The sequence below is a fragment of the Echiichthys vipera genome (assembly GCF_963691815.1).
Source record: "Echiichthys vipera genome assembly, chromosome: X".
Classification (NCBI taxonomy): Eukaryota; Metazoa; Chordata; class Actinopteri; order Perciformes; family Trachinidae; genus Echiichthys; species Echiichthys vipera.
This window is the reverse complement of record NC_139825.1, coordinates 31404556-31418286: the sequence shown is the minus strand read 5'-3', so window position 1 is coordinate 31418286 and position 13731 is coordinate 31404556. Positions and strand designations below refer to the sequence as shown.

General features: G+C 42.3%; 1 protein-coding gene across 1 annotated transcript; it reads left to right on the top strand.

Annotated features, from left to right (window-relative positions):
- Nucleotides 1-549: 549 nt before the first annotated feature.
- On the top strand, nucleotides 550-13639 carry avil (advillin; the record flags this gene model as incomplete). Its single annotated transcript, XM_083938371.1, has 19 exons — nucleotides 550-609; nucleotides 818-892; nucleotides 1078-1274; nucleotides 1376-1484; nucleotides 1565-1675; nucleotides 3719-3924; nucleotides 4024-4102; nucleotides 4297-4395; nucleotides 4554-4707; nucleotides 4814-4914; nucleotides 5168-5305; nucleotides 5430-5588; nucleotides 5678-5857; nucleotides 6143-6300; nucleotides 6396-6540; nucleotides 7924-8112; nucleotides 8202-8267; nucleotides 8690-8800; nucleotides 13526-13639. 19 exons carry the CDS (start codon nucleotides 550-552, stop codon nucleotides 13637-13639), a joined length of 2451 nt encoding a protein of 816 aa, XP_083794497.1.
- Between the last annotated feature and the right edge of the window lie 92 nt (nucleotides 13640-13731).

Below are 13731 nucleotides of genomic sequence, written 5' to 3'. Positions count from 1 at the left end.
TATTATTTATAGATAGACTTGAAGGCAGTGATCAGTGTTTCTCTGTGTGTTCGTTCATTTGGATATGAGTCAATGCCTTTTTTCTGCACATTTGCCTACAGGATTTTGTTTCTTCCTCAGTGATTGGGCAGAACACCACGAAAGGTCCTGAAACATGCAAACACAGGCAAATGTTTTTGGGGCTGTGAGGGGAAGAGGAATGAGGGCCTTTTGTTATCAGGTAGAAGATCAGCTGTTGGCACATCATACAAGCTTGCAGGGAAGTCTTCAAGCAAGAATATCAGGTATCTTTTTGACAATATATACATTTTGAGATCTGATGATGTTGGCTCGCTGCAGGATTTTTCTGTTCTTCGTCCTTTTGTGTGCACTTCATCAAGAGAAAAGGGACTAAAGAGGAAAAGCTTTAAAATAATGTCAACATTTGTGGTGCTGTAGGTGTTAATGTACCAAACAAAAAAAAGATGATTTTATAATGATCTTCTCTTCCAGAAAAAAAAGGCATCAAAAGTGTTCAAGTGCCACTGAAACTGAGTGCATCTGAGCAACATGGAGTACACATTTAGAGCAGTGACTCACAAGCCTGGGATCATCATCTGGAGGATTGAGGTAATTTGATTTTACGCTAGTTGCTGCAATGGTGTATCTGGACTAAAGTTATCCAAAATCAGCTCTTATGTTTCATGATAAAAGAAAAGAAAAGTCTCCCGGAGTAAATGACTAAAACAGCAGTGATGGTGTGGGAAGGGGGGAAGAAATTGAAGAATACTGGATATTAGACCTGAACTGCAGATTTTCCCCTCTCTCTGTGCAACAGAAAATGGAGCTGGTACAGATCCCTGAGAAATCTTATGGAAACTTCCACGAGGGTGACTGCTACATACTTCTGTCTGTAAGTCTGAGAAGGTGACTAATAGTGGTTTTGGGTGCCATGGCTGCTTGTTTGTTGAGTAAAGCCCACCACAGTATTTAAAGACTTAACATAATGAAGCATGGACTAAAGGCTTTATTCTTTTCGTATGTCAGACAGCATCTTTGTCTACACACCAACCAACACTGTTTCTCCACTCTCCACAGACTCAGAAGGTGAGCAGCTCTCTCTGTTATGATATCCATTACTGGATCGGCTTGCAATCTACACAGGATGAACAGGGTGCAGCTGCTGTTTACACCATACAGCTCGATGAGTTTTTGGGCTCCACTCCGGTCCAGCACCGCGAGGTTCAAAACCACGAGTCTGATGCCTTTAGGGGCTACTTCAAATCAGGAGTAATGTGAGTGAAATGACCGTGAAGGAGGCCATCATTAATAGACTGTAAAATAAATAATTGTATAATAAGAAATGCATTAAGAAATCATCATCTGTCTCGTTTAGCTATAAGAAAGGTGGTGTTGCATCAGGCATGAGGCACACTGAGACCAACACCTATGACGTTAAGAGGCTGCTTCATGTCAAAGGGAAGAAAAGAGTGATTGCAACCGAGGTGGGCCATGCTTCACAGTGGTTATATAACATTATGGGATGTCGTGTAGAAATAATGCTTCATGCTGTAATTTGTTTCAGGTGGAGATGAGCTGGAAGAGCTTCAATCTTGGGGATGTGTTTTTGTTGGACATTGGCAAGACCATCGTTCAGTGGAACGGACCCAAGTGTAACAAACAGGAGAAGCTTAAAGTAAGATTGTTGTGACCGTGTGTGTTGTTGGGTGCAGAATTCATCTGGAAACACATAAACCTACTTCAGTTAAAAAAACACTATATATATTCACTCTTTTCAACTTCTTTTTCAATAATAGAGGATATGTGGTAGACATTAAATCAGCTAACCAGTAAATACATTTCCAACCGTATTTCCCAGTATACAGTAATAACACAATAACTTTACATCTTTTTCTAATTCCAATTCTGATGTAAAGGTGTTTTATGATGAAAAGTGACACCTTTATCTGCTCTTTCAGGTCTAGTGTTCTTTTTGCAGCATTTTATCTGGATGTATGATATAAATATGTAAGAGAAGCAGACACTGCTTTCCATGTCACACTCCCCAGATCTAAATATCATTATTAAACCTTTGTGGGAAGGTATGGGAGTGTGCAGTCAAAGCTCATTTCCTACTTCCTGACTTTCTGAATGACTCATTATGCCACTGTACACAGTTCAGAATCTGTGTCACAGGGGTGCAGTGATAACTGAAACTTTAAGGTCATTGGTATTCATACTTTAGGTGTTAGGTGCATTTAACCCACACCTAAAGGTGCTATATAGGGAAATAAAAGCAGGTTATAGCAGGTTGAAGTGTTATATAAATACTGTTAAAGTATCAAAACACACAGTCCACAGAGAAATGATCACAGCCTGTATTCAGAAACTGTGTCTTTAAACAAGCCTGTACATCTGTGATGTAACAACTATACTTGTCTGTCCCGTCCAGTCTGTACGCACCTTTACATTCATTCAGCGGCTGCAATGATGGTGCAGAAACAAAGAGAGCGCAGATGATCACACTGACTAATCAGAGCAGTCTGGGCTTTTTCAGGAGGGGGTCTTAAAGAGACAGGCGCTAAAACAGGATGTTTCAGACAGAGAGTGAATACAGGTATATTCAGACAGACAGTATGAGTAAAATAATGTGTTTTATGAATATTAAAGCAGGTAAACATGTTCAAGAATAAACCAAAAATACAAACATCAACCTGAAGTATGAGCATCATATGGGACCTTTTAATGAGTTAGGTTACACGTCCTATCATAATATTCTAGCAAACCAACATTGAACGTCTAAAATGAAAAATAGAAAAAAATAGTATTTGGTCAACTTAAATATAACTTATACATTTATTGAAAAAAAACAACCTTTTAAAACTAGTATAAATGGGGTCTCTGGTGGGTTTGTGTTGCACTTGAACTGAATTTGAACTGAATTTCATGTGTATTATCCATATGTATAAAAAATGGACGTAGCCTCTCCGTCGAGGTCTGTTCTCTCAACTTGATGCCATCATATTCGCCTCTGGGATCTGCCATCTTGTCAGGCTTCGACCCCGCCTCATTTCCTCTTACCAAAAAAGGGCATTGATGTGACGTTGGGACGAGGGAGATACGTCCATCTGGCTGACGTATACCTCTGAGGAGAAGTGGGACCCAGCGGCTAGCCATCACTCAAGGGGCGGCGCCCCTAATTATTCATAAACTTTAACCTCCAATAAAATAAAAACTAGCCTGGTCCGAAAAAATTCAGCCCCCTCAGTGTTGTCATGGAGATATGACCCAAACATACAGACTAGAGTGTTTCTTTGTCCCAGGCCTTAAACAGGTGTAATTATGCTGTGGAAACGGCCTGTTAAACATGAGGGTCAATGAGAAATTGCTCTTTTATGAAACCTGCCCCTAGTGGACACTCGGAGAACTGACATTTCTGGCACTTCCTAATTGGATCAAACAGGAAGTTACTGTGGTGGGGGCTTGGTAAAACCCAAAGCTCGGTTAATCTCACCTTCAATGTCTGATTCTATGACTAGATGCTTGTGTGCTTATGAAAACAATTTTACTGAATGAGCAAAAATCTCACATATAGGGTATGTCTAATAAGTTCCTTAGGGTGTACTGATCAGAATGACATTGTCACTGCAATGATGACATCTTACTTTACATTTCTTTAATATCTATTCAGAGGTATATGGATTGTGTAGCTTGTTTGTGTTGCACTTCTGCTTCTCAGGGCATGTTATTGGCCAAAGACATCCGAGACAGAGAGAGAGGAGGTCGGGCAGAGATCCGAGTGATCGAGGGTGATGCAGAGACCAACTCTCCTCAGAACATGAAGATCCTGAATGATGCTCTTGGAGAACGAAGCTCCGAGCTGAAGGACGGACGTCCAGATGAAACTGCTGACCAGGAACAGAAGGCGAAACTCACACTTTACCAGTGAGCTGCTCCCTGGACGTGACATCAAGGGTTTCATGTAGTTCATGCTTAGTATGAGTGTTGCTTGCTTCTTCTTATTTGTATGTGCCTTTATTTCAGTGTGACAGATGCTGATGGTCAGATGAAGGTCACAGAGGTCGCATCCAGACCATTGGTTCAAGATCTTCTCAGTCATGAAGTGAGTTTGTGCAATATTGACCAAATAAAGGATGCAGACCGTATATCATGGTCACTATCAAACTTGGTTATCCATCTAGTGTGACATTTCACCAAATTCTGTGCAATTAAAGGCTTTGAACTCTGAACAAATAAATTATTTACTGATGTGAGAAATTATTTAGTCATGTTTATTTAATGAAATGATCTGTTTAGGACTGCTACTTCTTGGATCAGGGTGGGACGAAGATGTTTGTATGGAAGGGGAAGAAAGCAAACAAAGCTGAGAGACAGGCTGCTATGGCCCGAGCTTTGGTGAGTGACTCTACATCTTCACATGTATCCTTGTATCCTGCCTTATTTACACTCAGCTGTCTGTGTATGAGGTGCATCTACGTGGTCTAATGCGACAGCCCTGCAATACATTCTACCTGGGTGTATTTCCTATGTTTTTGTCTGATTGGCTGTTACAGGAGTTCATCAAAGCAAAAAACTACCCGAACACTACAAATGTGGAGACGGTGAATGACGGGGCGGAGTCAGCTCTCTTCAAGCAGCTGTTCCAGAGGTGGACTGTGAAGGACCAGACTCAAGGTCTTGGCAAAGTGCATACGAAAGGGAAAGTGGGTATGTGTGTCTGATCTTAAATTCACAAAACACAACAAGCACAGTCTATTGCTTCTATTAAATAAAAACTCAATTGGTTTTGTTTTGTGACCATATTGTACTTCAGCCCATATCACGCAGGAAAAGTTTGATGCCTCTCTGATGCACGTGATGCCGGAGGTCGCTGCACAGGAGCGAATGGTGGACGATGGTTCAGGACAAGTGGAGGTATCTGCGATAATTTAATCTTTACTTTACTACTTTACTTCGAAGAGGGTCAGTCTGTCATCTATTATATCAACAGGTCCAAAAATACTGTCAGAATACTCTCTTCAGCAGTAGGTCTACATTGAGAGCAACATTTTTGTATAGCACGTGTAATAAGCATTACAGCCTCATGGGGGCACTAACTTACCCGCAGACAATAAATGCAACTGTGATTCTGTGATTCAGTGTTGATTTGGTTCCTTGATGTGTCCAGATGTGGAGAATTGAGAATCTGGAGCTTGTCCCTGTGGATCCTCAATGGTATGGATACTTCTATGGAGGAGACTGCTACCTGATCCTCTACACTTACTTGGTTAACAACAGGAAATGTTACCTGCTCTATATGTGGCAGGTGAGGATTTGCTTTAACACACAGTGTAATGATAATTTACGATCATGGACTGAAATATTATGTTTCTTAAAGAGCTTCCTGACAGAAAGTCTTTTACTGTAACTGTATTTTATGATGATTTCAGGGGCGTCACGCGACACAGGATGAAGTGGCAGCGTCAGCATTTCAGGCTGTGGACTTGGATCAGAAGTACGGTGACGAGCCTGTTCAAGTGAGAGTAAAGATGGGCAAAGAACCAAGACACTTTATGGCGATGTTCAAGGGCAAAATGGTCATCTTTGAGGTACAACTGCATTGATAATAATTTATTTGGAAACATACCGGTGCATATCATTTTTATTACAGTACTGAATAATATCTTGTATCTGTTAGGGGGGCACATCTAGAAAAGGGTCCTCCGACCCAGAGCCACCGATAAGGTTGTTCCAGGTCCACGGTTCTGACCCATACAACACAAAGGCCATTGAGATTCCTGCGCTGGCCACCTCTCTGAACTCCAGTGATGTGTTTTTACTGAAGAGCCAGTCAGGAATCCATCTGTGGTGTGGAAAGGTAAGAGAGGTGGTGTTAAAATAAGATAAACTGATAATTCACTGAACTGCAGAAGCAGGGTGACAATACTATACAGTATGAAACTTTTCATACTTTTGCATTTTTTCATGTGATCTTCAAAAATCTGTTGGAAAGTCTTCCAGGAATAACAAAGACTGTTATCGCAGCACGTTAAGCATGGTTTTGAATTAGATGCATATGGAGTGTAATGTTTATCCTCATACTTTTGGCCATATAATGTACTTTATCAGAGTAACTGACTGTAACTGACTTTTTTGTTTTCAGGGATCTAGTGGAGACGAGAGAGCCATGGCAAAAGAGGTGAGCTCGGTGATTGGCAAGAACTCACAGCAAGGCTTTGAGGATATTGTGGCAGAGGGTCAGGAGCCCGTTGAATTCTGGGAGTTGCTTGGAGGAAAAGCTCCCTATGCTAGTGACAAGAGGTGTGAGGATAACACCAATACAATACTAATATTTGCAAATGGGCTTTGTGAGTGTTGCAGAGAAGGTGCTGATGCACATCACGTGTTGATTACAGATTACAGCAGACGGTTTCAGACCATCAGCCGCGGCTGTTCGAATGCTCCAATAAAACGGGCCGTTTCATTGTGACTGAGGTGACTCAGTTCACGCAGGACGACCTCAATGAGGATGATGTCATGCTGCTGGACACATGGGACCAGGTATGAGGTGACACTAGCTGTGTCTCCATTTATGTGTTTTTATGCACATTTTGAAGTGTCGCATAAGAAAAGCTGAATTGAAATGGAAAAATTCTAAATACTTTTTGTCAGGATCCTAGTTTTGTCTGTCTTGTTCTGAGTTTATCTTGTCATGTTTCTGGTGTGTTTCCTGTTTTGTTTTGTAGTGCTTTCCTCTTGTGCCCTGTCTTGTTTCTCTTCCTGTCTGTGATTGTCTGCCCTGCCCTTGATTGTTGATTGTGTAATTGTCGATTGCTCTCTCCAGTTGTGTTTGTCTGTGATTAGTCTATGGTCCCTTTTTTCCCTGTTGGTTCATTGTCAGTTTTCCAGTGTGAAGCCTTGTTGTTCTGCATTAGGGTCCTCCTCTCTGCTTGCGCTATGACACATTTTCCATCAAAAGTTTGCTTTAAATTTGCTTGAACAGAAACAAAGGTACTGTTTGTAACAAAGAAAACTGACCACTCTATTTAGTGTAAATAGTACATTAGCACTGTACATTTCAAAGCTGAATGTGACCACATTCCCAACATACCTACATTTTTGTGCAGCTTTTTTTTGTGCCATTTTATTTTGGGAAATCTTAAATGTGCCCCCTTGGTGCAGTTTGTTTGGGACGATGTGAATTAGCTGGTTTGACAAAGGAGACACGAGAGACAACTAGCTTGAACAACTAGCTTCTTTATCCCACCCCAGCCGCATCTGACCAATAAGCAGATTGAATATAAGAATTGTATTCTTCTTATCTGCTCCCTTCCATTCATATAAATGTTTAAATATATTGTTACTGTGCATTGAATGTATCATTGTGTGTACAAAGTAATGAATAGGAATTTTCATGAAAGGAACAAATAAATACAAACAATGTTGCCACATGATACGAACCAAGAGGGAAAACACACTGAGGCCCCGTTGACACGTAAACGGTTATTTCATTTTTAAAAACAGAGACATTTCCCCGCGTTTTTGCCCTTCGGAGCGTATAAATATAGAAAAGGCAATGCTACCAAGCTAGCCATAGTGTTTTCCTCTTCTTCTCTCATTGTCGCCATACTTCAGCTCACTTCTCCCTTCATGCTCGACCAGTGACCGTGACCTTTCTAAATGTTTTTTTTCCTTTCTTCTTTGATGCATCTAAATAACACTGGTCCCCTGGAAGGAGAAGAGCAAGTTTTTTTTGTCCCACCCACTAATAGCAATATTTGTTTTTTGTTGTGATGTTATTTTTGAAAACGGAAACGCCGAAATGTCAGTTCATGAAAAGAGCTGGCCATGTGTAAACGTAGCCTCAGTTTACAAAGTCATCAACTGATTCAGACCAAAGCAAACAACCTGTAGGTGTAAATAATGCCTTTTTGTTGGTCTTAGGTGTTTCTCTGGATCGGTAAAGAGGCCAATGAGGTAGAGCGCAAAGAAGCAGTGTTGACCAGCCAAGAGTACCTGCGCACACACCCGGGTGCCAGAGACCCAGACACCCCCATCGTCTTGATCAAGCAGGGATTTGAGCCGCCCACCTTCACTGGGTGGTTCACGGCCTGGGACCCTTCCAAATGGAGTGTGAGTGTGTTTGACCTGAAATGGATGGATTCATTTCATTGAGAGGTTAAAAGAAACCAAACGCACTGACTAACTTGTCTTTCTTTTAGGGAGGAAAGAGCTATGAGGAGTTGAAGAAGGAGCTGGGGGAGGAAGCACTTGTAATTGTTACAGTTGTATGTAATGTCTTTATTTATAAAGATATTTCTTCTTCTTATTATTATTATTATTATTATTTATATTTATAATAGTTGTCTGTTACCAAATCTTCATGCACTTTACATTTTTCTGTGTTTGTGCTTAAGGAAAAGAGGTTGTTATTAGATTTCACACAGATATACAGAGGGATATATTTAGTGTTGCAGTTTCAGTCCAGTTTTACCTTAAGTAGTTCCAGGTTAGCATTCTTTTGTAAGCGGTACTATGGACATTACAATTATAAGGAAGAATTTTTAACATATATATTTTTGGCTAGCCAACACTGAACACATAAAATAGTTATGACAGTCTACCACCATCTGAGTCAATGCCACTACAGGAAGTGACATTAATGAATATACAAAGATTAAAATATTAACGTTAATATCACTTTCTATAGGAGCAGAACTGTGTTGAAAGTGAGAAAAGCTTTCAGTCTTTTCCACCTGACAACTTGGTCAACAAGCTCGCCAGCGAACTACCAGAAGGTGTTGACCCAACCCAGAAAGAGGTAGTTATGTCTGTGTGTGTTTGTGTGTGTGTGTAGGTGTGTGTGATTTTTAAATAGTGAAACACACACCTTATGCGAATGAGTACATTGTCTCATCAGAGGATCGATGATACAAAATTATAGCTGTATTTGGAACTTTTACACTTTGAAATATATATTAACAAATAATCAAAAAACAGAGTCTGTGAATATTTTCATTTGTCCAGGTCATCGTTATCCCCAAAGCGATTTCAGTCAAAAGCAACTGGACTAACCAAGTACAGTTGCTTTTGACTGAAATTGCTTTAGGGACAAAAAACAGAGTGGCAATTAGGAACTTGGTAACACTTTATTTTATGGCTCTATATTTAAGGGAAAGGAAAAAACGAACCTTCACCTTAAGCCCAAGCAAAGATTAGTGATTATTCCTTTATTATATCTCCATATGTGTCCAGAGCAAGCCCCCACCATAGCGACTTCCTGGTTGATCCAATAAGGAAGTGCCAAAAACTGCAGTTCTCCAAGTGTCGAGTAGGGGCAGGTTTCATAAAAGAGCAGTTTCTTATTGACCCCCATGTTAAACAGGCCGATTTTCACAGCATAAATACACCTATTTAAGGCATGGTACAAAAAAACATTCTAGTCTGTATGTTTAGGTCATATCTTCATGACAACACTGAGGGGGGTGAATATTTTTATACCATGTTTTGGAGGTAACGAAGTAGTACTAACTTGTATAGGGTTAACAGTAAACGAGAATGGCATGTCGATCAGGACACAGGGATGAAGAGAAGGAGATGTAATTTCTTTTTAGACTGTTCCAGTCGTATTTATTCCTATGCTCCAATACTCGGTATTGTCATCAGTCAAGAACAAAATAATCACCATAAGTCATAAATAAATATTACAATAATATTGAAAGACTGTATACAAATTACAAACAATTCACTATACAGTATAGTACACAATCAACTCAAACAATGCATCTCAGCATGAATGCATACTTCAGTTATCTATCTAGTGGAAAATGGTAACCTAAATTACATACAGTCTTTACTCAGATAACAACATGGCTGTATGCTACACAGTTTATATTAGGCAGAAACAAGCGTGACGGCTCCACTCGCAGGTCATATAATGCACTACCTAATGTCAACATAAACATGTGACGGACATTCCTCTCTCACATGAAGAGCCATCAGTCAACTACACAGCAGCTGAGAAAGAGCTACGTTAACTTAGCTTCATGCCGCGCTAGCAAATATTAAACATCAAACTGGCACGTACAGGAGCATTATTAAACTCACAATAAAGGATTAACAAAGCAGCAAACACTCACTTTCAGTCAAGAACTCAATACCCAGAGTATCACTCACGGGAGAAACATCAACTTGGATCTTTGCACGCTCACTGGCGCAGCTCAAAGCCAGCTGACGAAAGGAGGTCTTGGAGCTGATCATCTTCAGGCATCGTGCGCGCACTCTGCAGACTGTTATCAACATAGAAGCATTTCTCCACTGAGAATCTTAGGTTGTCGTCTGGCTCACTGTGATCCACAAAGTGACGTTGCAGGGCGTACGCAACACAACATGGGCTACACATTGTACTGAAGGGCAGGACATGCCACTCGAACGTTCTTCGAGCCTCATCCACCTTCAGGTCACACCACAGAAACCATAACAGGGAACGATCATTAGGGAGCCGGTGTACCTGATGGAACATCCCCTTGATGTCTCCACTTACTGCTATGGCGTGTTCACGGAACCTAACCAAGACTCCCAGCATGGAGGCACCAAGGGTAGGGCCAGGTAGAAGGCACTGGTTCAGAGACTGCCCGAGGTACTGATTGGAGCAGTTGAACACAAGGTGATTCTTCCCTTTGTGGCTAACGAGGTAGTGGGTAATGTACCAGCATTCGTTAGGGGAGGTCTTCTGAGTCACTTCCTGCACAGCACCTGATATTAAGCTTCTGGATCTCGTTCTGGTAATCGTCTGCTTGCTTGGGGCTCTTTCGGAGACGCCTCTCTGTACTACGCAGCATAGGAATGACTGACTCTTTGGGCGCGTGTAGCAGGGGCATGTCTTGATGCCCCAGCAGTGGTGTAGCATACCTGAAGATCCCATCCACCTCTTTAAGGACTGTCCTGGCTTCAAGCAGTGCTACCTCTTCATCATGTCGGGAGGGGACAGTATCTGCTTGCCAAAGCCTTTGGACATGATGGTACAATCCATCAGTAGAGGGGATGAGGTGAACAGACACAGCACCGAGTGGGCTGGCCACCCAATGCCCTTGATGGGACCTTGGAGAGTCCAACCAAGCTGGGTGCGGACTGCAGCGGAGCCTCCTGGGGGCCCAAGCTTGACTGGCTCAACTGGTGTTATAAGATAGGACTGATCGGGACTGATGAGGACTGAAGGTTTGACCTCCTTTAGGGCAGGTATGGCCGTGTAGCTGTCTAAACTTTGCCTGAAGATGATCAACCGGGTAGGTATGTTGAGCCAAACTGAGACAGCTAGCTGTGTGGGCACCATCAATGTTATAGCTGGTCTGGGGGTCGGCAGCAGGGGAAATACGGAAAGACACCTGGATATCTTGACGGACTGTGCGTAGTGGAAGATCTTCAGGAAGACCCTTCATGCCGAGAGACTTGATGGCTCCTGGCAACAGCATGGTCCTCTCTGATCCGTCATCAAGGATTGCAAAGGTGTCCAAGGTCCGTTGCATGGTTCAGAGGCTTCCAGGACGCCTGCTATCTTCCTTAGGATGAGTTGATGCGGTTGACCATACTGATCATGGAGTTCTGCCATGGTATGTGTATAAGGGGTTGGCGAGTTTAAATAGGCGTCAGCAATGAGTCTGGCTTCCTCTAGCTTCAGGTGGTCCACAAGTACCTGATATTTGAGGACCTCTGTAGCGTGGGCTGGGAGTAGGCTATTGAGAACTATCGAGAGCTATGCGAAGCCTCGCATACTCACTGGGGTCAGGGCTTAGAAACTTGGGAATGGTCAGTTGGGGGCCCCTATACACTTGTTAAGCTATGGGTGGATGTATAGGGTTAGCTGGCAGCTGTGGTGGCGACGCCCTAGCAGATGACCAGGGAGGATAGGCTGATGCGGGCGCTGAGCGCAGTAAACCTGCATGACTGATGCAGGATAAAAAGGTGGCTGAGGGGGGTTCCCTTGGCGATAGAAAGGGATTCCAGTGTCAGAAGCCGTGTACGGGTGCTGAGGTTGCAGCATCATAGGCGGCAGATAAGCATCATCTTTAAGGGTGTAGTTGGGTTGGCTACTAGCAGGCTCGAACTTAAGGTTACAAATGATGCTGTACAGGTTCAGGCCACGGCAGAGAGTCAGGCCATTCATCCTCTTCCCTTAGTGCTGCAGTCGGAACTGAGTAGCTCTGGGAGACTGCAGTGCTGGCTGGTTGAGGGTTTGGGTGAAGATATAGCGTGGTTGGACCGGTGGCTCGACCCCTATCCACTCTCTGGGATCAAGCTACTTTGATTAGCTCTTTGATTTCACTTCGGGCATCATCAATGGCTTTCAGGCCTGTCTGGAAAGCCTGACGTTCTCTTCTTGATTGAATAAAAGTAAAAGTCTTTATTTTATTGGAGTTTAAAGTTTATGAATAATTAGGGGCACGGCCTCTTGAGGGACAGTTATCCTCTGGCCCTCACTTCTCTTCGGAGGCTAGTTGTCAGGGTAAGCATGCTAACTCTGTCATCTCGACCTCGACTGTGGTTATTCGTGTGGTGGTGTTTCCATAAGTGACAAGATGGTTTGCTCTTCAATCAACTTTACAAACAGATGGTTTACGAACACACCGTGTTAGCTCTGTTATGCTAATTAATAGCAGCACTTGCACCATGACTTGCAATATAAGTTAGCCTACTATTGATAGCACTAGATGCTAATCTGAGCACCGGGGGGATTGGGTCTATGAGGGCCGGTGTTTTACAGTCTATGAGCATGGTACTCTATTGAATATCAGTTTAAATCATGGATCATAAATGCTGCCTGCACTTTACTACCATAGCCGGTGTAATCTCCACTAGAGACACGGAGTGCCGTGTCACTCTCTACCCTCTAAAAGATCTAAACAACTCCCTTTCCCTCCCAGTCCCAGAAAAAATCTCAACATTGACTCCCACTCCCGTTTATCTAGCAGCGAATGGTGTTAGCCTAACTCCCGGGCGGGTTGAGCTAATGTGGCTAACTCCGTATACGACAGGTATAAGTCAGCCAGATGGACGTATCTCACTCCCCCCACTGTCACATCAGGGCCCTTGGTCTGACTAGATGGCGACTCACATAGGTGGGTATGATTGGATCAAGTTGAGAGAATTGACCTCTTCGGAGAGGCTACATCACTCTATGGTCCAGAATCCAGAATCCAGAGACCAGGAATTGTAAGCTGTCTGTTGACAGATTTCACATTTTTACCTGGTGTCTTTATTTTCCTTTTAATTAGTACAAACTAACTTTATTTCTAAGAAACTTCTTAGGAAACCCATAAAATAAAGCTTAACAATTAATTTCCTCTCAAGTCTTTATGTTACCATCATTATATTATGTTGCTGATTCGGTTAATATTATTCATGAGCTACTCAATAATTATCAATGAATCCCTGATTTGTTGTAGTTTGTGCACTTTGCTGTAAGGCTGAACCATGATGCTCTATAGTGTCAGTGATGCATTGTGAGTCATGTTTGCTCACTAACTAAAATGTGGGAACTGCTTTTCAGAAATACCTGTCTGACTCTGACTTCAATGACATATTTGGGATCACCAAAGACGAGTTTGCCAGCATGCCGCAGTGGAAACAACTGAACATGAAGAAAGAGAAGGGGTTGTTTTGATTTCTGTATTTAAAATAAGCTATTATTGTTAAAAATTGTAGTTTCAGCTGTTCCTCCTCTACAATTACTGACTTCCCACATTAGCTAAATCT